This window comes from Anopheles stephensi, chromosome 3 (assembly GCF_013141755.1).
Source record: "Anopheles stephensi strain Indian chromosome 3, UCI_ANSTEP_V1.0, whole genome shotgun sequence".
Classification (NCBI taxonomy): Eukaryota; Metazoa; Arthropoda; class Insecta; order Diptera; family Culicidae; genus Anopheles; species Anopheles stephensi.
The window spans coordinates 43,395,417-43,420,055 of NC_050203.1; the positions used below are offsets into that span (position 1 = coordinate 43,395,417).

The window sequence follows — 24,639 nt, forward strand, 5'->3', positions numbered from 1 at the left end:
ACGACGACGGTTTTGAGACGATAAGTGTCATCGTTTTTTTTAAACTATGTCGTCGCCTATGAACATGCACATTGTAATATTATTGTACCGGCACCAGTGATGGCACCGACGTACGCGTTGTACAAACAACCAGATCACTCCCATTGGCACTCCTTTTGCCCCCGGCCCCGTCGTTTTTAGTCCCCCGTGGGGGTAGTTGTGAAAAAATCACCAATTTTTAGCACTGCCGCATAGACGCACGCCCATACAAACCTGACCGCGTTGATCGGGCCCTTCTCAGGCGGCGAGCAGTACTGGCAGCTGTGCGCGCTGTACAAGCCATCATTCCCACTGGCGCACCTTTTCCCAGCAACGCGAATCACCGGCGTCGTTGTTAGTTTCGCCTCACAGTAGTGCGCCAAACACGCGCGTACCCAGCACTGCACTATAAACGCACCGCATTCATACTGGCCCGGCAACGCGGTCGCTTCTCGCACAATGTTTGAATATCGAACGGTGCAAGGTAATGATTTGTATGGGTGTAAATAAACAAATGATGTGTGTGTGTGTGTGTGTGTGTGTGTGTGTGTGTGCGTTCGTGCGTGCGTGCGTGCGTGCGTGATGTATAAGTTGTGTTCGTTGCGCAGTGCTGTCTGCCTAGCACTGTGCATTGCCCAGGTGCCCATATACTGGTACGGGTAAAACCCAGTCAAGGAACCCTCTTCTGGGTGGTGGTGGTTGATGAAGTTTGTGAAGCAATTTTATTCGATCCTTCGATACAATCTCAAAACTGTGTACAATTATCAGACCAAACCATGTGTGTTGTGTTGTTCACGGGCAAAGCTGGTCCCTGGAATGCGGAATGGGAATGCGAATGGGAAGAAAACAAAAGTAAGCTTTAGATAGAAATAAAACTACATTTCTGTGTAATTGAAACAGTGGTCGTGCAGTGGCTATTTATTGTTTATTTTAAATGCGTAATGGTCTAACGTAATGGTAAAGTAATCCTCCTTGGCCACCTCGTTCTCGTTCTCGTTGGTCGTTGGCTATTCATGTGCCGAGCGCATGCGTCGTACCGTGGTCCAAAATCTAGCCGGATCTAGCACATTGAGCGGGTGCTGCGCTCGGTGGTATACCGGCGCGCTCTTCGGTCCTAGCATTTCGTCATTGTCCAAAATCAAATGTGGAGCCAGCACCAAAAACAGCTGTTCAGCCCACCCTGGCAGGCGACAGCTGGCAAAGGCTAACTGCCAACATGGTAGCCCGAGATGCTCGATGCTCATGCGTAAGTATGTCGTAAAGGAGTCCGCCAACAGTGTCCACTTCCACGATCCCACTTCCAACAAATAAATTTCCGGACGGGTTGTAACATTTGTCTTGTACACGAGCAAAACGAAACCCCTGTCACCTATGCGCTCGAGCTCGAAAACAGTTCCCGGTCCTTTCAGTTCGAGGTTCTGGATGTGCGTCAATTTAGGTATGTAGAGGTGGCCTACACGTAATTTTGCGCGCTTCGAATAGTTGTACGTCCAGCTCGTGTGCATCCCATCGGTCGACATGTAAAAACGCTTCATGTCGTCCGGCATAAAAACGAAGTTGTTGTATTCCCAAACCCTTAAATCTGCCGCTGTGCATGGTCCGTTGTCATCTGATGTCACGTTGCTCACTCGTGGCAGCTCGTTCAGTTTTTTCTTCAGTTCAAACGTCAGTTTCTCCAGGTGCAACGTATCATTGCGACGGTTTCCGATCTTACGGCTGGCCATTTTCGATAAAATATGTTGCTGATATGAGACACAGTGGAAAAAGCGTCTGTTGCACACGTCAGCTTGCTAAATAATGGTTTCAACGCATGCCTGACTTTTACTTATTAATTATTCCTATGGATGGTTTCCAATGTGTGCTGAGATGTGTTTTCAATTAACACTGTTATTATCTAATGTTGTCTAGTATGCATACAGAGATTTGCCGTGTTTCTCATGTTTTCAATTTAGCGTTTCGTGTTCCGTGTGCCAGCCTCGCATTCGCCCGTTACACACAGTGTTTGAAAGTGTATGCTCGACGTTAATTCGACGTCTTTGCGTTGAAAACACCACAGGCGGGCGGCCTGCCCCCCGGACAGAATTCGGAGGCTTCCTGTTACCTCCGCTCGATCCAGTTACCAAATACACGAAAGAAAGCTCGCGCGAGTGATTTGTGTTTGCTGTGCACATCCTGCCAGGCTTACCAATGCGCGTGTGCTGAGTCTCTCCAGCATCCAGGACTGCCTGAGATGCGTGCAAGTGGCCATCGCGTGATGGAGAGTGTTTCGTGCGCGTGGATGTCTGCCGGTCTGCCGGGGGGCAGTGTGTTGTAATTGTTGTTTCACACGCTCTTCTGCTAGACGATACTTCTGGATGCTGAATGCGCGGTACGTCCAGTGCATACGTTGGGTGAGTAGTTTCGCATTCCGCTAACGATGACGGTAACATCAACCACCGTGTTCCGGACACAAACGGATGTGGTTGATTATTCTCACGGTGATGTTTTTTTTTTTTTTTGCTCCGTCGCAGGAACGCACAGGAACGGAACATCTAGCCGTCGTTTGACGATGTACGAAACAAGGATTTGGGCATCGGGTAAGAGCGCACATACCGTTCACTTTCGCAAATTCAGCCAAATACTGTCACACGTTCTTAACCACTGTCCGTTCGTTGCAGCTCCCGATTGCAGCCCCGCCACGCGTCCAGGAAGTGGTCCGAGAATCAATATAGTGCTGGAACGCTCTCCTGAAGACACCGGTGTTGAAACGCGGTTGAATTTTTTAGAAATCTTTAATGCAGAGAGAAATCAAAAAATTAGTACAAAATTAGTTCGTCGTTTCAACTTCGTTTCCAGACTGCTCTTGCTCATTCCCGTCGGGTAGACGCGAGCTCCCTTTTTCCGATTTTTTCTCTTCTTTCTTGTGTTCCTTTGCTTTCCAACTGCCAGACCGTTGGGAGCCCTATAAAGTTTCCAACATTGTCCCCCCAAGTGCGCCACGGTTAAATATATTTGTTAGGCGATAATAAACACCTCAATGCTAAAAGGTTTATAAATTAGCGACTTTATAAACCCGATCTTCGTGATGACACACCTCTCTTTCGCGATTGTACAAACCGTGGCTTCACGTCCCATCTTCTGTCAGTTGCCTCGTGTGTGTGTGTGCGTTTGTTTGTTTGTTTATTTGCTTGCTTGCTGTTTGTTACTTTCGCTATATTCTGTATTCGACTCTTGCCGTGCGGTTTTCTACTAAGCTGATACATCTAAGACTGCTAATTTGTGTGCGGGTCTAACGTAAGTTCCACTGCTCGTTTGTACCGTGGCTTGCCTAACTTGACCGTCCTTTCCAGGTATTATTGAGACAATTCGTCCTTTCGGCCAACAATTTCTTGGAAGATTGATATCCGCTATCACAACTAGATCACCTAGTTCGATCGGTCGCACTGGTGCGAACCACTTGGTTCGTCGGGTAAGTGTGGGTAAGTATTCTGCTAACCATTTCTTCCAGAATAAATCTGCTGAATGCTGCGCCATTCGCCCCGACGAGCGGATTGTAGCAGGGCTATCACAGAAAACTGCCGGTGGTTTGCTTCCATCAGAGCTCCCAAGGAGCAGGTGATTAGGTGTTATAGGGTCAGCCAGTCCGTCGTTCAGGGGCACGTAGGTAAGTGGTCTCGAATTAAGGATGAGTTCGATCTCCGTGAACGTTGACAGCATTACTTCATCCGTAGGGCGCTTGGGGAACACGAACTGATTCAGATGAATCTGCGAAACGCCAGTATGCATGACGCTGTGGTGAGGGACGCCGCTATCTCGAGATGTACAGCTCTCGACGTGAGGCAGTAAAAACGGGCCGAAGTAGTCGATCCCTGTGAAGGAAAAGGCACGTTAATCAAATGCGGTTCTTTGTTGTGGTAAATTACCCATTAGCGGTGGCTCCGGTCGCGCGTTGTTCACTTTGCACCACTGACAATCTCTCCTAACGCGTCGATATTCCCCCAGCAGTTTAGGGATTTAGTTTCGAAGGACGGATGGTACCTGTAACATACTTGCTCAATTCCATCTCGGTCGTGGCTTCAAAACAGAAGACGTCTTCTTGAGGTTTCCAGCATATTCCCAGCACTCGATCAAATGTTGACTCCTTATCATCCGTAAAGCGAAGAGTTGATGTCGCGTTCCGCTCTTCCAAAGCTTCCAGAAACTCCATGCTGTATGAAACCCAATTACGAATGTGGAACTCTCCACAGGAGTGTACGTACCTGACATCCTTCGCCAACTCAACCGCTTCGCCAACGCTGTCTGCACTGTCGTAATAATCATCTACGTAATGATTCCCGATGATTGCTGACGCTGCTCCGGGAAACTGTTCGGCGAACTCCCGAGCATTCAGGTTCTTCACGTACAGTGCTGAGCAGGGCGAGCAGGTAGCACCAAAGGTTGCAATGTCCATCACGTACACACTAGTGATGTGCGGGTTGACCCGAACCTATCGGGTCGGAGCCATCCGTAAGCGACCCGGAGCGGTTCGGGTCATATTCCAAACTTCAACGAGTTCGGGTCGACCAATGGGTGCAGCAAACCATATGCGAGTTCGACCCGTTGGTTCGGGTCGACCCGTGGGTGCAGCAAACCATATGTGAGTTCGACCTATTGGTTCGGGTTGACCCGTTGGTGCAACGATTTCGAGTTGACCCATACATTCGACGAGTTGGATGACGACGACTGGCTTGTTCGTATTGGAAAGTGTTGGGGGAGCTTTTCTTCAGCATTTCTCTCGTTTTTATATGCATTTGCCTTACGGGTCTAACTACAACCTACAGGATTTGTGCTTCTTTCTGAACGCAGTCTTCACTTTGTCATCCTTTTAGTCTAGTAAGACTCTCTGGCCGCTCCCAGCATGGGACCAGCCTGGTTCGTTTCACGGGCCAGGTGTCTCGATGAATCCTACTTAACCCATCTCGGAGGACGTTTTTTGCCGCAACAAGTTCTTATTGGTGGATCCTAGTGATGTGCGGGTCGACCCGCTCCCAGCATGGGACCAGCCTGGTTCGTTTCACGGGCCAGGTGTCTCGATGAATCCTACTTAACCCATCTCGGAGGACGTTTTTTGCCGCAACAAGTTCTTATTGGTGGATCCTAGTGATGTGCGGGTCGACCCGAACCCATTGGACCCACGGGTCGACCCGAACCCATTGGACCCACGGGTCGACCCAAACCCATTGGACCCACGGGTCGACCCAAACCCATTGGACCCACGGGTCGACCCGAACCAACGGGTCGAACTCGCATATGGTTTGCTGCACCCACGGGTCGACCCGAACCAACGGGTCGAACTCATTGCACCCACGGGTCGAATTCGATTCCTATAGGGTCGAACTCGAGTCCGGGTCGATCCGTGAAAATAGTCTTTTTGCCCATCACTAGTACACACGAGGTACTCCGCAGGGCTTCGTTCCAAATAGAAATCGCTGAGCATGTTTGTCTTTCTCACAAATCCGTAGCTGATGGAACATCTCCTTGATGTCCCCTCCAAACATTCATTCATTTACAGATGATCTGCGGAAGCGGGACCAACATGTCCGGTCCTTTAAGCAGTAGAGAGTTTAAAGATACTCCATCTACTGATGCTGCAGCATCCCAAACAAGCCTTATCTTGTCTTATGTTGTACCACGTTCAATGGTAAACACCATACCGGTTCATAGGCGCCTTCGACTAACTCCGACTCCGCTAGCTCGTGAGCATATCCTTTGTCTTGATACTCTTGTATCATCCGACATACCGCAGTGTTCAGATCCGGTTTCTTACTGAGCTTTCTGGACAGTTGTAGCATTCTCTTCTCCGCCATGGGGTAGCTTTCGGGAAGTTCTCGAACATCATCACGCCACAACAGTCCCGTTTGAAACCGATCTCCTACTCGACACGTGGTTTTCTCTAGGATATCTCTAGCTCGTTGTTCTTCGTTCGCTATTGGCGGTTTGTAGTTATCGCTGCGAAGCTCTTCCAGCTGGTATTGTTGTTTCATCATGTCGTGCAGCTGTCTGTTGTCCAAAGACTGGATCTGGTGCATATTTACGGGAACGTTATACACCTTAAGATATCCATCGCCACCGTACACCGTCCATCCTAGCTTGGACCTTACAGCTATCGGTTCTCCGCGGTTGCCGATTCGAGTTTCCAAAGCTGCAAACAAATCTATGTTATCCAGACCAATAATTATAGATGGCGCTTCATTAGGGTGGTCTAGCACTGGAACGTCTGAAAGATGTTTATATTTCTTGATTACTTCAGCTACTGACATTTTTGGCTTAGGCAGTAACAGCTCTGATACAGTTTTCACGTTCAGTAGATTCCACCTCTCTGACGAACCCTGGGCTGAAGTTTTCAACGAAAATTTCTTTGAATCATGTTCTTCACGCTTGATGCTGTTCGTCCACGAGATAACTAGCGGTTCCGTTGGTCCAGTAACATTCAGTCGTTTGGCGAATCCGGCTTCCAGCAAAGTTCCCGACGACCCTTCGTCGATAAAGGCGATGACATCGACACTGCTTCGTTCCGCATATAGTGTAATCGGCATCGTGCGATAGATGACAGTTCCAGGGCTAGCTGTTTCTGAGTTAACTTGGAGAACTTCCTCTGCACAGTGCATTAATGTATGATGTCTACTGTTAAACCCTTCTAACCGACATTTGTAAGCAATTTTACATTTACCGCGGCAGGAACGGGACAAACACAACTTACATATTTTGAGCTTCTACAACGTTTTGAAACGATTGGCCAGCGTCATCTCCTTAAACTGGTCACACTCCTTGAGGCTATGCCCTGTGTTGCTGCACACCCAACAGGTCATCTTGAGCTGGTTGACTCCTCTATTTTCCAAATCATGCACGTTGTTGCGCATTTGGACTGCATTCTATTTCACTGGTCTGGAGCGTTGTTTCGGAGCTTCGTACTTCCCTGCTTTCTGACTGCTCACCGGTGTACAATCAGTCACTTCAGAAACTTCGTCGATCACTGTCTGAATGTATTCTCCGAAAATTGCCATAACACTTCCCTCTTTGTCACGTTTGAAACGAACCCACTCCACCTTGCATCTCGGAGGAAGCTTGTCAATAAGCTCTTCTACCAGGAATGGATTATTTTGGTGGTCTGTCATGTTGCTCGCTACCAGATGGTCACACAACTGCTTCACTTTAAACCCAAACGTAACAAAAATCTCCAAATGATTGTCTGTAGGCGAAGGCGTTTCGCGGACTTTACGTAGCAGGTTTTCTAGCAACTTTCTTGGTCTTCCAAACCGACTTTCCAGCTCCTTGATCACTCCCGGCACCGCATCAGGGAAGATGAGTCTGCCTTTCACAGCCTGCAATGCTTCTCCACCCAGACTATCCATCAAACGCTTCATATTCTCGATATTGTTCAACCCACACTCTTCCGTTGTTGTTTTGAAGCTGCTGATGAAAAACGGCCACACATCTGGTTCTCCACAGAACTTGGGAAGTGCCAAAGAAATAGTTTTCCTGGCCGCTGCTTGATCTTTTGTTATGCGTTTAAAAGATATTGTTGTTCGAGAGGTGTGTCGTCGGTGACGGATTCCCGGAAGCAGCCAGCACATTTGGACGCTAGGTGCGCGTTGGACAACGACACTCGGATCGCTTAGCAGCAGGAAAGTTCATCGGCATTCGACTCTTCAGGGACGGCAGACGACCACAGGGGCAGGATTCCCGGTAGCAGCTAGCACCTTTGAACGCTAGGTGCGTTTTGGACAACGGCACTCGGATCGCTTAACAGCTGGAAAGCTCATCGGTATTCGACTCACCGGGAACAGTAGACGACAACATTTTCAGGTGCGCGTTGGTTAGGCCAGCGGCACACGGTCCGCCAAGCAGTATCGACGCACACATAGGCGACGCTCAGGATCGACGCACGTCATCATCTTCAGGTGCGCGTTGGTTAGGCCAGCGGCACACGGTCCGCCAAGCAGCATCGACGCTCACATAGGCGACCGACTCATCGGAAACAGTGATTTGTGACAGCGTGTTGGTTGGGTTCACGGCACACAACTTCGTCAAATGCCATAGAGTGCTAGAGACAGCCGCGAAAACGGATTGGAACTGTCGTTACCAGCTAACAAGAAAGCGCAACGTATCATCATGCCTCTTACTCCGGTATCGCCGAAAGGCGATGAACAGTTTAAAGGAGTTGCATTGGCCGAAATTCCCTCTACACCTAGTGATTTGAAATTTCTCCGATTGCGACACTCGATTGTACTACGGAAACTAATCAAGCTAGAGAAAGATATTGTTTCTACTTCAGTGACAACAGCTACTAGTGAAGTGAAGTGGCAACATTTATGGAGTTTGAAAACAACGCAGTGTGAATTGTTTGACCAAATCGTTGCATTAATGCCGCAAGATGTAGAATCTGATACCATCGAAGATGAGAAGTAGGAACAGATTCATCTAAAACTAGAAACTCTTATTGCCAATACGAAAAAAGTGAAACTCCGCGCGAAGTGAACAACCGCGACAGTTGTTACGCACACACCAACGCTAAATGTTCCGATACCTTCGTTCGACGGAACATATGAACAATGGCCCAAGTTCAAGGCCATGTTCACGGACATAGTGCAGCGTTTGGGTGCTACCGACGCAATCAAGTTGCATCATTTAAACAAAGCTCTGGTTGGCAAAGCTAGTGGAGTGCTCAGTGCAAGTGTTATTGCGGGAAACAACTTTGCGAGTGCATGGCAATTGTAAGAAGATCACTTTGAAACTCCTCGTGCAATTTTGGATCAGAATATATCTGGACTGCTCAAGCCGAAACCAGTGATTCGAGAATCAGCTCGAGAATTGCGAGATGGAAACTTGCAAATCTCATGTAGATGGTTTGACATGCATGAAGAAAACCATTGATGGTACCAGTGATCTTATCATTACGCACATACTGGTAGGATGCTTTGATCCTGACACAAGGAAGTTGTGGGAACGCACGTTAAACAGAGGTGAATTTCCGGAACTGAAATCGACGTTGGTTTTTCTGTGCATACAGTGCGAAGTGCTAGAACAGTGTATATGGGAGAAGAGCGTGAAGAATGATAAAGTGAAAGTTTATACTGCCGCCGTCCAAAGGTGTAAGATGTGCAACGGTATATCAACATCCAATTTATCAGTGCTCAGACTGCTTAGCGTTACCAACATCGTGCAAAACATCAAAGGTGTATGAGCTTCGCCTGTGTTATAACTGCCTTAGTTCTGGACATTCTTCGCGTAGGTGCCATGTGAAAACTGTATGCCAGAAGTGTCGTAATCGTCATCACACCATGCTACATCGTGAGTCTTGTGAAGAGGAATCTGAAAATACTTCACCTACAACAAGTGTACGGGTTCCACAATCGTCAGATAGCAGACCCTCAGCTCAGATAGCGTTGAATGTGCGAAGTGAAGTGAAATCCACTGTGTTACTATCTCCAGTGCTGGTAAACATAATGGACGACCAAAGACAAGCGCATCAGGCTCGTGCATTATTAGATAGTGGTGCACAATCAAATTTCATTGCCGGAAGATAAGTGCAGTTTTTACGGTTGCCACGAAACGTGAACATTCCTTTGTCGGGCATCGGTGGCAGTTCAGCGGTTAATATTCGACATTCAGTGCATGCAACCATTCAATCGCGATGCTCTGACGACGAATTTAGCATGGAGCTACTAGTGTTATCAAAGCCGTCTGCAGACCTGCCAACGCAGCCGATCGACATAAGTAATTGGAACATCCCATCGGAGTACGTGTTTGCAGATCCGACCTTTAACCAGCCTGGTCGAGTGGACATCATTCTGGGAGCAGAATTGTTTTACTTATTCCTAAAAGATCGTCGCAACATCTTGGGTCAACATCATCCTGTTCTTCAAGAATACAAATTTGGTTGGATAATGAGTGGAAGCGCGCCCGTTTCAACGCCATCATTATCGGTTGTATGTGCTACAGCGGTAATCAGCATCGACACTCTCATGCAGAAATTCTTTGAGATTGAGAATTCGGACAGTGAATCTAGTTGGAGTGTAGAAGAACAGGCGTGTGAAGATTTCTTCGTAGATACTACTACACGTGATTCAGCTGGTAAATACATCGTTCGTCTTCCACGAAAACCAAACATGACTGGAGCATTGGGGGAGTCTCGATCCATCGCGTTACGTTTTTTTCTGGCTATCGAGCGACGTCTACAAAGAGAGCCCAAAACACGCAAGGCGTACACAGATTTTATGGACGAATATGCACGCCTAGGACACATGAGCAAGGTGGCGACAAACGACGCGACAACGGAAACGTACTATCTGCCTCATCATCCTGTATTTAAAGCAGATAGTACCACCTCCAAATGCCGACTAGTTTTCGACGCGTCCAGCAAGTCATCTAATGGACTCTCCTTGAATGACACATTGATGGTCGGACCGACCATCCAGCAGGATGCAACATCGATTCTGATGCGTTTTCGGATGCATGCCATCGCTTTTACAGCCGACGTTGCTAAGATGTACCGTCAGGTATGGGTTCATAATGAAGATCGTGCTTTGCAAAGAATTCTGTGGCGGCCTTCTACAAATGAACCCATAGAAGAGTATGAGCTTAATACGGTAACATATGGTACAGCCTCAGCACCATTTCTGGTAGTAAGATCCTTCAAACAAACCAGCAACTATCATGGACACCAATTCCCGCTAGCTGCAAATCGATTATCCGATTTCTACGTGGATGACTTCGTTTCTGGAGATGCTTCCATATCGGCGGCGCAGAATCTACATGCAGAGATCGATCAACTGTATTCCAGAGGAGGATTCGCATTGCGGAAGTGGGCATCCAACGAACATGCCGTACTTAGTGCAGTGGACGAAGACAACTTGGCAACAAGCCCATTCTCGACAAGTGACAGTGAGGGCGCTCTTGCAACATTAGGAGTGGTTTGGACACCGTCATCAGATGTTCTCCAGTTCAAGGTCGGTGCACTACAGGACCACTTGGAAAGTGTTGTCTTGCATTGCACGTATTTATGACCCTTTGGGTATCGTGGATCCAGTGAAAGCGGTGGCTAAGCAAATTCTTCAAGAAGTTTAGAGCCTAACAAAGGATAACTCACAACCGTGGGCGTGGGACGAAGAGCTTCCTTCTTCATTGCAACAACGATGGATGCAGTTTCTAATCCAGCTGGGAAATCTTAAAAGCTTCCGAGACAAGCAGTGCGCATATTTTATGACGCCTCTGAGCGAGGTTATGGCGCGTCCTGTTATGTAAGAAGCGTCAACAAATCGGGTTCCATCAATATGCAGCTCTTCGCATCAAAGACCAAAGTAGCGCCTCTGAATATTAAACATTCCATCGCCCGTCTGGAGTTGTGCCCTGCTCTTTTGGCTGGACAACTGTATGAGCGCATACAAAAGGCAGTTAAAGGCAGCGCAAAGTTAAAATGGCTGAACCCACAACTTGGACCGGACGGCATCATTCGAGTTGGAGGACGGTTAAATAATGCATTACTGTCGGAACACGAGAAACATCCTATAGTAGTCCCAGCTGACCATCCTCTATCCATCATGATTATGAAGCATTATCATCTCACGCAACTACATGCGGGTCCCCAGTTGATGTTAAGCATCTGCCGACAACGATACTGGATCATCAATGGGAGAAATTTGGCACGGAAAATTCATCATGAATGCTATACTTGTTTCCGCGCGCGACCACCTACAACCAACACTCTTATGGCAGACCTACCATTTGGAAGAGTAATAGCTGCAAGTAGTGTTGCAGCACACCTTACTGTGCGCACAGTAAAGCACAGCGCTCGAAGTGTGCGCACTGTGCTCGCCTCAAGCACTGTACGCACAGTGCTCAACTCAAGCACTGTGCGCACTGTGCTCACCTCAAGCACTGTGCGCACTGTGCTCACCTCAAGCGCTGCTCCGCACTTTGACTATCAGGCCACTAGTTTTTTGAGAATAACTCAAAAAGTTGAAGAGATAGACGAACACGATGTTCTACAAAGTTGTTTGGAATAAAAAAACACATCCTTTCATACATTATTTGCATAATTGTATGCAGGCTTCATTCCGTACCATCACAATTAGGCCATCTGCTCACTTCAAGCACTGTGCGTACAGTACTCACTTCAAGCACTGTGCGCACTGTGCTCGCCTCAAGCGCTTCTCCGCACTTTGACTATCAGGCCAGAGAGTTTTTTGAGAATAACTAAAAAAGTTGAAGAGATAGACGAACACGATGTTCTACAAAGCTGTTGGGAATAAAAAAACGCATCCTTTCACGCACTGCAACACGTGGTGAGTCGTGCCAATTATGGATAACTTTTTGACTTTGCTCCAAAAATTATCCATAATTGTATCGATAGTAAGTAACGAATGGGTCAATTTTGTTTACCGCATTTTATGACGTCACAAATTTGTTGTTGGGATTGTTAGTGTTAGTATTTGATATATTGCAGTGTTGGTGTACGATTGAAGTAAGCAGATGGCCTAATTGTCACGGAACGGAACGAAACCTGCATAAAATTATCCAAATAATGTATGAAAGGATGCGTTTTTTTTTTATTCCCAACAACTTTGTAGAACATCATGATCGTCTATCTCTTCAACTTTTTGAGTTATTCTCAAAAAACTAGTGGCCTGATAGTCAAAGTGCGGAGCAGCGCTTGAGGTGAGCACAGTGCGCACAGTGCTTGAGGTGAGCACAGTGCGCACAGTGCTTGAGGTGAGCACTATGAGCACAGTGCTTGAGGCGAGCACAGTGCGCACAGTGCTTGAGGGCACTGTGCGCACAGTGCGCACAGCACACCTTGGTGTGAGTGCGTGTGCGCACAGCACACTGAATTTTGCTACTTTACCCAACACTAGCTGCAAGACCCTATTCTATCAGTGGCATCGATTTGTGTGGACCAGTACTGGTGAAAGGGACCCACCAGCGAGCAGTCCCAATTAAGACATACGTGGCTGTATTTGTATGCTTCACAACACGGGCTGTGCACATCGAGTTGGTGTCAAACCTGACGACCGAAGCCTTTCTGTCTGCACTCTGACGATTTGTGGCTCGACGAGGATTACCGTCTGTAATTCATTCAGACAACGCAACTAACTTCAAAGGGGCCTCCAACGCACTCAACGGCTTATACCAGATGCTGCATTCGGAGCAACATCAAAAGACTGTTACCTCCCGGTCTTTGGAACGTGGTATAACATAGAAGTTCATCCCTCCTCGCGCCCCACATTTTGGCGGTCTGTGGGAAGCACCAGTAAAGTCCATGAAAACTCATTTAGTACGCATCATGGGAAAATCACCATTATCATTCGAGGATATGTCTACACTATTGGCGGAAATCGAATGTTGCCTGAACTCCCAACCGATTACCCTTCTAACTGATGACCCCTCGGACGTGAACGCCTTGACACCTGGCCATTTCTTGATCGTGACTCATTTGAAGGATGTACCAGAAGTTGATTCATCACATCTTCCCGAAAACCGGCTTACAGCCTGATCATGAACGTCGAACGGCATTCGAATCGAATGGAGACGTTGAATCCAACGGCAGAAAATTTGGTATCATCCAACATATTCGAATCGACGAATGTCACATCGATTTTTTGAGCTTTTTTGGTTGTCAAAGTGGCTTCTGAGCTGTCAAACCGGACCCAAAATATGAACAATACTGCATGACCATTTGGTTTACAGAGAGCGATAAAGTACAAATAGAATACAGGAAAAGAAAAACTATCGTCAAATTAAAGTAAAAACGATTTCAGCGAGTAAACGCTGTAAACGAAAATGATTTCAGCATATTACGTGAGTGACAGCGATAGCAGTGAAGAGGAAGCAAAGGAAAACCTTGCCGCGTATCGGAGATCACTTCGAGCTGCGTCCGACCCATTGCAACTTTCAAACAAACAGTAATGCTTTGCACAAATGATAATGGTGAATGAAATATTAAAAATGTATTTTCGTGCCTTACAGATTTATAAAAAACTTTTGAGTATCGAAAGAAATATTTTCAAAAATACTTGAAGAAATTACCACAAAATTTCCTACTGTGCGTCGTTCGGGCTTGACGGTCAAACAAAAATTGGCAGCTACCTTACGATTTCGGGCGGATGGTAGTTACTCTTACTCTTGAGCCAGACACTCGATATTCTGGAGAAATCGTTGTGTCCTAAGTGGATAACGCTGGAAATGAATAGCGAGGAACAACAAGCTGCAAGGTGTTATTTTTTAGGAAATGTACGATACCGGGTGTTGTTATGTGTGCGGATGGTATTCACGTAAAAATAATAACGCCAAACAATGATAAGGACCAATTTTACAACAGGAAAGGATTTTACAGCATGAATGTTTTACTGGTAAGTATTAAACAAGAGTGATAAATGTCATTGAAACGAGTTTTCTGAACCAAATTTTGCTAAGCAACATCGCAAAATTTGTTGAATTCTTTTTTAGAATCCTAAAATCTTTATTTTATGGACAGTCAGCAAGGCGCGGCAACTCCACTATACGCCAGACAAGTGTGTTAAGATCGTTAACGTTTGTTGTGCACTGCATAATATTTGCATAGCCAATAACTTGCCCATAGAAGAAGGCAGTTCGTTTTAATAAGCATAATACATTAATAACGACGAAAATACTTTTTGTAAAATTATTTCACAAGAAAATCGACTTCGGTGTATCCACCTCTCTTTCAGATGAATTCTCTGTTATGATTTGCTTTTTTTTTAAATCATCCTTTAGTTCAGGACATGCTCATGAGTCGTTAGGTCGGAGTCGCCTCCAACAATTCCTGAAGTAGCTCGGTCCTTGCTCTATACTCGGAGTCGTTTTTTCCATAGCTAGTTTGAACTCAAACAACTAAACTTTTGTAATTTGTACAAAATGCTACCACTTTGTGTCATTTTGTTTTCTTCGTCACTGCACAACACCGTATAAATTGTTCAAGCAATAACATTGTTGCAGTTTTATGAAAAATATGCTATGAAGCATAGCTTATATGGTCAAATATCATCGTCATGTAGTAACAGTATGTGCTGGTATTGAGTAGTATATTTAACATGTTCAACGGCGAGTCAATATTCGCGAGGGTTTCGTTAGGGCCACCAGTTGGCTTATAGTAAAGCATCAAATATTTATTTGTTTCACAGCCATAACTCATTTTATTTCAGTAATTCACACATTAATTCATTACACAAAATAGTCAAAGAAACGAAAAATCAACAAGAAGCTTAATATATAGGTCCATTTGAAATGGATATGGAACGGATAATATTATTAATTATTCATATCAGTCTTTTCTTGCCTGAGTTGTACAACCTCTGCCAAAATAAGTTTTAGAAGATTGTTCCCTTGTTCATGAACTTTGGTATTTGTTTTTAGCTCCTCGATTAATTCTCTATCTGAATCGATTTTTTCCTTCATAACTTGTATCAATTGCGCGTTTTGATCAAGTACTGCCTCTGTGTTTTTCTTTTTGCGTTTTGGTGCCGGTTCAATATTTTCATCTTCTACATGAGACGTGCTTGGTTCAGCATCAATTGATTGGTCCCGAGGATTCCCATAGCTACTCCCATACCTGTGGATTGTCGCCCGCAACTTTTTGCCTATTTGGTCCGCCTCCTGTTGCTGTTGCATCCTTATAGTTCTCTCGTAGCTTCTTTTTCACTGAACATTTAAAATCAAACCATACCTGCAGATGTTACAAACAATTGGGAAATCAATGTTGATCATTCATATTATTGTAATATAACTCACTTTTTTCCATACTGATGCTTGCCGTACAGGTGGGCCGAGCGGGTTTACATTATCGGCAAGTGTTTCCCAGAATACTGTCTGATCGCCTTTGTAAAGAGCTCTGGCAATTGCGGGCTCCTTCTCCAACATTTCCATCAGTTTATTAAACTGTGGTCTGTTTGTTCGCCCATCCCTACAATCAATAAAAGTTGGAGCTCATTTTTTAATGGTGAATTAAATGAAATCAAACCATATCACTTACATTTCAACTGTTGAAAACAGCTCAGCAACAACCGCAACAATCTATGCACAAAAGTAAACCGCCTATGTTTTGCTTGACATTTCTTGTTTGACATTTCATGTCAGGCATTCGTCGAATGAAAGCTCCGGTTATTACTCGAACGGCAGCTCGAACACTGCTATGATATTGATTGAGCTTTTTGAGAAAGCTTTTTTGCCGTTAGACGTTCATAATCAGGCTGTTAATCACTGGTAACACGTGCAGCAGTTTAAAAGACGATTTTGGGATCTTTGGCATCGAGAGTACCAGCAGCAGCTGGAAACACGTTGTAAATGGTTGAAGTTAGGAAGTGATCAAATTAAAGAAGGGACGCTTGTACTCGTCAGAGATAAAAATAGTCCAGCAACACGTTGGCCTTTAGCACGCGTAGTGCATTTGCATTCAGGGGAGGATGGCATAACAAGAGTCGTCACAGTTGTAACAAGTAAAGGAACAAACGTTACTAGGCCCATAGTAAAACTTTGTATTCTACCCAAGATAGGTTAAAATTTAGTAATTTTAAGGTGGCAGAATGTTGGAAATTCGAACGAGTGACGTTTAACGCCATCTAGGGATAGGCAGTAGAAGTAGACTATTCGAAATTTGGTCACAAGGGCTAGGGGAAGGATTGTTGGGCATCGCTAGTGGAGCACTATGACTGGCAGGACTACACATGGAGAAAATATACAAGAATGAGTAGCGAGAAAACCAGCAAAAGGCTTTGGAGTGGAATTCTTTCTCATACTGAGAACTGTCCAGCTGTGAAATCTTTAAAAGGTCCTTGGCGGGTAGCCTATTAAAGACACTTTTCAGCGCTCCCCGACAAGTTCTCGAGCCTTAACGGTATTTTTGGCTCCCTTCTCACCTTTCCCCCAAAACTGATCCACCAGCCAGTTTTACCTCCCTTTCCCTTCCTCCTTTCCTCACAATTCCCGGAGTAGGCCGTACCCTACAATGATGATCGATCAAACTTACTGTGAATGGAAGGCACTTTATACACAGAAGGACGGTAGGAAGGACTGAACGGAAGAAGAACAATCAATGTTGATTGCTGGCAAGCCGCCGGTAACGTAATGACCGATTTTGAACCCGTGATCGAGCAGGGTCAGTAATAGCGCACGATCCCGGCATACGATATGCATGCATTCTCCGAAATTTGAATGTGTGCATACCTCAAACATGTAAACCTTGAGTACCACATCAACTGTCAGATGTAAAACGTCAAGAGAATAAAGCGCCAATGTCGATTGAAAAGCCGAACCAGAAACATCTTGCGATTCTTTCGCCTTCCGTAACCTAAAAGTAAGTAGTCTACAATTCAGAAGTGGGATACGAAGCCAAAAGTGTATAAAGATGCTGACGAAAGAACAGCTTTTATGTGCCTTGGAGGTAGCAAACATCGAATTTCCCGCAACGGCAACCATAGCACAGCTGCGCAAGATGTAGGATCAACATGTGTGTGTGACGGAACCAATGCAGCGTTCTCAGGATCCGTGTAGTGACAACGCTATAGTTCCGAACAGTGAAAACAACGAGGAAGCAGCCGCTGCTATAAATGGTAACCATTGCGACGCCGGTTTTCAACGATGAGAAGCAGAAAAGAAACCTTCTCCGAAACCGCGTGGTGATCATAATTGCGAGCAACGGAGAGCATGAGGCAGCAGCCGACGTTTTGATGCAAGACAAAGGGCTTCCTTTCAAAGATGGCACCCAATGTGACGCCGAGTTTCATCGATGGCAATTGTATGCGTTACAAGAAAAGATAAAGGATATGGAACAGCGGCAGGCGAATACGAGTGGCAGACTGGTTCATGCTGAAGAACTTAAATATCTAATACCAGAGTTTTCTGATGGGCTTGGTATCAACCAGTGAATTAGCACAATTCGTTACAACAGCGAATTATATGAATGGCAAGATCGTACGATGCTATCGTATGCAAGTAGCCGATTGACAGGAGCGGCCAGTGAATGGTATAATGGGTTCCGCAACACGCTGAAAACATTCGATGATTTTGCAAATGGAATCACAAAAGCGTTTCCTGATCGTTGCAATGAGGCGGTGATCCATAACCAATTAGCTTCAGTCAACAAGAAATCTACCGAATCGTACACAAGCTATGTCTTCAGGGTGAATGCATTGGGAAAGTCCGGCAACGTGAGTGAGGAGGCTATAATTACTTACGCCATAAGAGGACTATCACATGATCCTCTCTACGAAAGCCTTGTGGCGAAGGACTATCGTGACAGCTACGAATTGATCGACAACATTAAACGGTGTGAAACACATTTGCTGATGCGCAAAAATCTCGAACGACGCAGCGTGCCTTCACAGAGCACTCATACTCCGAGATTCAGTGTAAATAGACAAACGGTAACGGAACCTCCACGATGTTACAACTGCTCAGATTTTGGACATCATTCATCACAATGTACTAAGCCGCGCCGAGCTCCGGGTTCCTGTTTTAAATGGGGCAGTACATCTCATATCATCCTTGCATGTCCCGAAGCAGGGCGACGTCCACTCGTGGTAGCTGCAGTTCACGACAACGAATACGAGACATCTGACGTTATCCTTCAGCTTGATGCTCACCAAGAGGTAAGTGTGGCTTTTAAGAGAAGCAATGTTTGGGGCTCATGGTTCACAACGACATGACTTTTTGATACCGGAAGTTCTAAAAGCTTTGTCAACGAAAATATCATTCCAGCAACAAAATTAAGTTCTCTCCAATTCCGAGGAATAGGCAACATAAATCTTCAAAAACTTGGGACAATAAGATTACGAGTACAATTCCGCGATAAAATTATTATCCATAACTTCATTATATTACCGAAAAATTACATGTCCTTTACGATGAGCATTGGAAGAGATTTATTATCTGAATTTAAAATTGTCCTTGCACAATTGTGTAAAAAATATAGCGAATCTGAAGTTATGAACATAAACAGAGATAAACTTATTGATTCTGCCAAACCGGTAGTTGTGAACAGGCTTGAACCATTGGGTCTTATAAGGAGTTCGATCAAAAATCCCTTTTTGCAATTTAATCCAAATTCCGTTTTGTCCGATCCAAAAACTGAGAAAAATTCGATATCAGATCAATCAGAACAAGAAGAACAAGTTACTGTTACATTTTCCGAAATGTGCTCCATAGAAATCAGCGATGAATCTAATACAATTAATGTTGGGAACCAATTATCTCAAGAACAAAACGATGCTCTGAATGCAACAGTGGCTGCTAGTTACAAAAATTGGCCTAAGAAACAAATCACTACGTCTGTTAATAAAATGCGAATCAGTTTAACGCATGACACTCCTATTTTCATAAAACCTAGGCGCCTTTCATTTGCCGAAAGGAACAAAGAAAAGAAATAGTGAGAGATCTATTAGAGCGAAATATTATAAGACCCAGCAATTCACTATACGCTTCTGCGCTTGTACTAGTTAGAAAGAAGAATGGTGAAATTCGTAAATGCGTTGAATACCGACCACTTAATAAAGTAACCATCCGTGATCATCACCCCCTCCCATTAACAGAGTCGTGCCTGGAGCATTTGAGAAACAAAAAATATTTTACTTTACTAGACCTAAAGAATGGCTTCCAAATTCCAGTTGAATTTAAGCGTTTCATAAACACAATTTTAAGGAAATTCATTGAGTCTGAAAAATTAGTGGGCTATATTGACGACAATGCTTCTATAAATTTTGACAAACATCTTCAGTTAGTGGGAGAAGTTTTACGCACTTTACGCGAAAATGGATAAAATTACGACTTGATAAATGTAAATTTGCTTATAGTGAATTGGATTATTTGGGGTATAAAGCCTGTTTATCAGGCATATACATGTTAAAGCCATACAAAAAAACCCAGTACCTCAAAACGGAAACAACTTCAAAAATATCTAGGTCTGTTTTCGTTTTTTCGTAGATTTGTTCCCTATTTTTCTAGTATTGCAAAGCCATTGACTAATCTTCTTAAAAATAATGCTTCCTACATTTTTGATGAAGAAAGCAAAAAAACATTTAAAACACTCATAGTTGGTAGAATCTCCGGTCTTTTCTATATATGACCCAAAACGTGAAACGGAGCTTCATTACGATGCAAGCTCTCTGGCTTTCGGATTCGTACTTTTGCAAAAACAGGATGACGGTAGATTTCATCCTATTTCATACTTCTCCAAAACCACCTCTGCTGATGAGGCTAAGTTACATAGTTGCGAACTTGAAACGTTAACCGTCATTTACGCTCTGAAGCGTTTCCATGCTTATGTACACGGTATTCCAAAAAAGATCGTAACACATTGTAATTCTCTTGTGGAAACTTTAAAAAAAGGAACGCATCTACTAAAATAGCTTGCTGGCCTCTCTTTTTGGAGGATTATGATTATGTTATTCAACATCGCCCTGATTTATCAATGAGTCATGTAGATGCGCTAAGCCAATTAGACCTCAAGCTGCTGCTGTGGATGATGTTGATATCGATTTTCAACTACGTGTGGCTCAGGCAAGGGATCCATTCATAAAAGCCTTAATCAAAGAACTGGAGGTAACTGATGTTGAAGGTTATGAACTACAGGATGGCGTTGTATACAAACGTTCACCTGCAAATAGGTTCAAATTATACGTACCTGCAGAGATGATAATCAACCTGATGAGATAAATTCACGAAAATATTGGACATCTAGGAGTTGAAAAATGTTGTACACAAATTGATCATAATTATTGGTTTCCTAACAGAAAAACCCAAATAACGAATGTTATAAAAAATGGCCTATAATGTGTTTTCAATTCTGCTCCACCTAGAACCAACAATCGAAACCTTCATAGCATCCACAAGGAACTTTATCCCTTTGACACATTACATATCGACCATTTCGGACCTCTCCCTACGTCATCTTTGAAGAGGAAATATTTACTGGTGGTTGGTGGATGCATTTACGAAATTTGTCAAACTATATCCGACATCTTTTACGAGCACTAGAGAGGTATGCAATGCACTGAAACAATATTTTGCATACTACAGCCGCCCAAAAAGAATAATCAGTGACCGTGGCTCATGCTTTACATCAGTTGCATTTTGAAACTTTCTTTCGTCCCGCGGAATTAATCATGTTTTGAATGCTACTGCATCGCCTCAGGCCAATGGTTAAGTAGAAAGAATTAATCGCATTATACGCCCCATATTGAGCAAATTGTCAAACTCTGCTGATCAAGCAGATTGGGTTTCTCAAATATTATCGACAGAATACGCACTTAACAACACTATTCAATCCTCAACACGTTTTTCTCCTTGTGTACTACTATTTGGTGTAAATCAACGAGACCATAATGTGGATGATTTAACCGAATATCTGGATGATAAAAACAAGACACTACCAGATTTAGAAACAATACGAGCAGAAGCTTCAGCAAACATTTTAAAATCTCAGAAAACAAACGAACAACAGCATGCGAAATACCATCGTCCAGCACCGCTGTTTGACGAAGGAGAGTTTGTGGTTATCAAAAACATAGATAATAATGTTAATTCAAACAAAAAACTCATTCCTAGAGATAAAGGTCCATACGTTATTCATAAACGGTTATCAAACGACAGATACTTTATTCGTGATATTGACGGAATTCAAATTACTAAAAAACCTTATGATGGAGTGTTAGAAGCGGACAAGTTAAGGAAATGGATTGTGCCTCTTCAGGGTGACTGATCACACTTCACCCTTAAAAGCCACAATAGGTCATATAGAGTAAAAACAAAATTGAGGTCTATTTCTCATCAGGATGGCCGAGCTGTAGAAAGTTGAAATTTGAATGAGTGCATACCTCAAACATGTAAACCTTGAGTACCACATCAACTTTCAGATGTAAAACATCAAGAGAATAAAGCGCCATTCCACGGCCATCTTCCTAACAGAAAGGACGCCAAGCTCCAAACCATTACTAACGAATAATTTAAAGTGACTAAAAACTAAAGACAAACAAACAACCGACCAAAAGGACAGAACATAGATGGACGAAACAAACGACCAGAGTTTTATTGAGGTAAGGAAAAAAAGTGGAAAAAGCCGAACACAAGCATGACACCTAAGCATGGGGGGGGGGGAATCCCCCGGGGGAGGTAGGAGCTTCGGCTCATATTATAACATATTAGACAAAGATAGGACAACAAACTAAAAAAACGAAAAAAACAAGGCTAAATTTCAACGATATATCAGGAAACGAAGACACATACATGATAGTGGAAAGCACAACACAAGGGAAAACGCTAGCTACCTACAATCCTTTCCTGTTTGCGAAAGCATCGGAAATGGCAATTGGAGGCAAACCCTTACAATCGAGGAGAGTTCCTTAGAGACGGAAGGATATTAATTAAAGTCAAAAGCAGTACAGAAGCACAAAAACTACACAGGATCAACTTGAACCATGGTGAAAACCAAATAAGTATCAAAATATACGAACACGAAACCCTTAACTCATCAAAAGGTATAATTAGATGCGATGCCTTTAAACACCTATAAGAAGCAGAAATAATAGAAGGTTTAAAGGAACAAAAGGTTGCTGAAGTAACTATAATGAAGCGAAAATTTTTAACGGGGAAATCGTAAACACCAGAACAGCGATTGTGACCTTCAAAACAACTAACCTCTCTAGAGCTATAGATATTGGTTATTACCGTGAAAGAGTCGAACAATACATCCCGATGCCAATGCGTTGTATGAACTGCATGAAATTCGGACATACGAAAAAAAGATGCAACCGCGAAAAAATATGTGCGAAATGCGGAGAGTCATACCACGAGGAATGCCATAACACGGTCAAATGTGCTGAATGTGGAGAAGAGCACTCTGCTCTAGATAAGAAATGCCCTATCTTCATCGATGAATATGAAATTAAAAAAATACAAACAATTAAAAGAATCACAATGCGAGAGGCAAGACAAATTAGACGAGAAACCACACCAATGATACCAAGAAAATATACGAACAGACAATACGCCAGTGTAACAAAAGACAACTCACAAAATTACAACAATATAAGAAACACAGAAAAAACAAAGCTCAAAACCGAAGAACACAACGACAGAAAGTAAGAATAAAAACACAGAAATCAAACAAACACAACTAAAACAAAACAACACAAAGAACACAAACAACATAAACAAAACAGAAAGTAATTACACTGAAACCCAAACATCAATGGATAAAATCTATTCCAGCGACACAGAAATTACGATAAGCGACCCAGAATTTTTTCATAGCCCAGAAGGCAAAAGATATAATCTGGAAATATCCCCATAACAGAAAAAAAATAAAACAACTTATAAAAAAACGAAAAAACAACAAAAAAACAAACCAAAAACCCACTTTAGATAAATTCCACACAAACATATCCTAATAGCAGGCTTAATACTCTTTACTCTTAAAGCTTATAGTCTGCCAAACTTAATTAATTAATTGATTTAAACTTAGTTTTTCACTCATTAATTAATTTATACATCTTCTTATTTATTCACTTATTTATTTATTTAAAAATTTATTTAAGTGCTTAATTATTATTTATTCACCTAAATACACAAACACCACACATACACGACACACACATATACATATCACAAAAAACATCATAATGAACAAAATAAAAATCATTCAAACAAACATTAAAAGTTTAAAGAAAAACAAGGTGGAATTAAACCATATCTTACGAAACGAAGACTTCCAAATAGCCTGCCTCCAAGAAACATGGCTTGAACCTGACCAAAAACTGAAAATCCCAGGATTTAACATGATCAGAAATGATAGAAAAGATGGTTTTGGAGGAAGCTGTATCATACTAAAAAAACAAATAAAATATATAATTAAAAAAAATCGAAGATATTACAGAAAACATACAAACAACCACCATAAAATTGGCAAATGAAAACCGCACAATTATCAACATCTATATAGCTCCTCAAGCAAACACAACACAAATAAAAAACACACTTAACAAAATAACACACCACACCAGAACACAGCACAAAACAATTATCACAGGGGACTTCAACTCTCACCACACATATTGGGGAGACGACATACAGACAGTAAAGGAGAAACGATCATAGAAGAATTTCAAAACTCGAACTTTATTATAGTACCAAACGATACATACACACACACACACACACACGAACAGACACAAACAAAAGACAAACCTCAATAGATTTAACCATCACAACAAACGATATATACAATTACATAAAACGAAACTTAAGAAACCAACACATCGGATGAGGCAGTCTCAAAATAATAGAAACAATACTAGGCAAAACCCAAACAAGACAAAACGGATCAGTCTTCAATAAACAAAAAATATTTGATGATATACAAAAAATAGATAGCCAACAAATCAACACCATAAAACAGCTGTCCAACAAAATAAAAAAGATAATAGCAAATAACAAACATAACTCCACTCATAAACTCAAATCCTGGTGGAATGACGAAACGAAAAACGCGCTAAATAATAGAAACAAAGCAAGAAAAACCTTTAACCAAAACAGAACCATAGAAAACGCCATAGAAGTAAGAAAACAAACAGCAATCCTGAAAAAAAAATTAAAAAA

At 43.2% G+C, this 24,639-nt stretch overlaps 2 protein-coding genes across 3 annotated transcripts; both read left to right on the forward strand.

Annotated features, from left to right (window-relative positions):
- Window positions 1–6,931: 6,931 nt before the first annotated feature.
- Window positions 6,932–14,770, forward strand: LOC118510932. Of its 2 annotated transcripts, none has more exons than XM_036053353.1 (2): window positions 6,932–13,937; window positions 14,002–14,770. In XM_036053353.1, the coding sequence occupies exon 1, from the start codon at window positions 9,693–9,695 to the stop codon at window positions 11,040–11,042; it is 1,350 nt and encodes a 449-aa protein (XP_035909246.1). In that variant the 5' UTR covers window positions 6,932–9,692; the 3' UTR covers window positions 11,043–13,937; window positions 14,002–14,770. The 2 variants fall into 2 exon arrangements, with proteins under 2 accessions (XP_035909246.1, XP_035909247.1); XM_036053354.1 differs by lacking the exon at window positions 14,002–14,770 and having other exon boundaries at window positions 6,932–11,804; window positions 12,775–13,990.
- A 1,688-nt stretch (window positions 14,771–16,458) lies between these two features.
- On the forward strand, window positions 16,459–23,089 carry LOC118510933. Its single transcript, XM_036053355.1, has 2 exons — window positions 16,459–18,638; window positions 18,748–23,089. The coding sequence occupies exons 1-2, from the start codon at window positions 17,967–17,969 to the stop codon at window positions 18,757–18,759; spliced, it is 684 nt and encodes a 227-aa protein (XP_035909248.1). The 5' UTR covers window positions 16,459–17,966; the 3' UTR covers window positions 18,760–23,089.
- The last annotated feature ends 1,550 nt before the right edge of the window (window positions 23,090–24,639 follow it).

Bases quoted from the DNA above. Each gene is read 5' to 3' on its own strand.
- LOC118510932 (XM_036053353.1), top strand. From the start codon at position 9,693: ATGGAGCTACTAGTGTTATCAAAGCCGTCTGCAGACCTGCCAACGCAG.
- LOC118510933 (XM_036053355.1), top strand. From the start codon at position 17,967: ATGCTATCGTATGCAAGTAGCCGATTGACAGGAGCGGCCAGTGAATGG.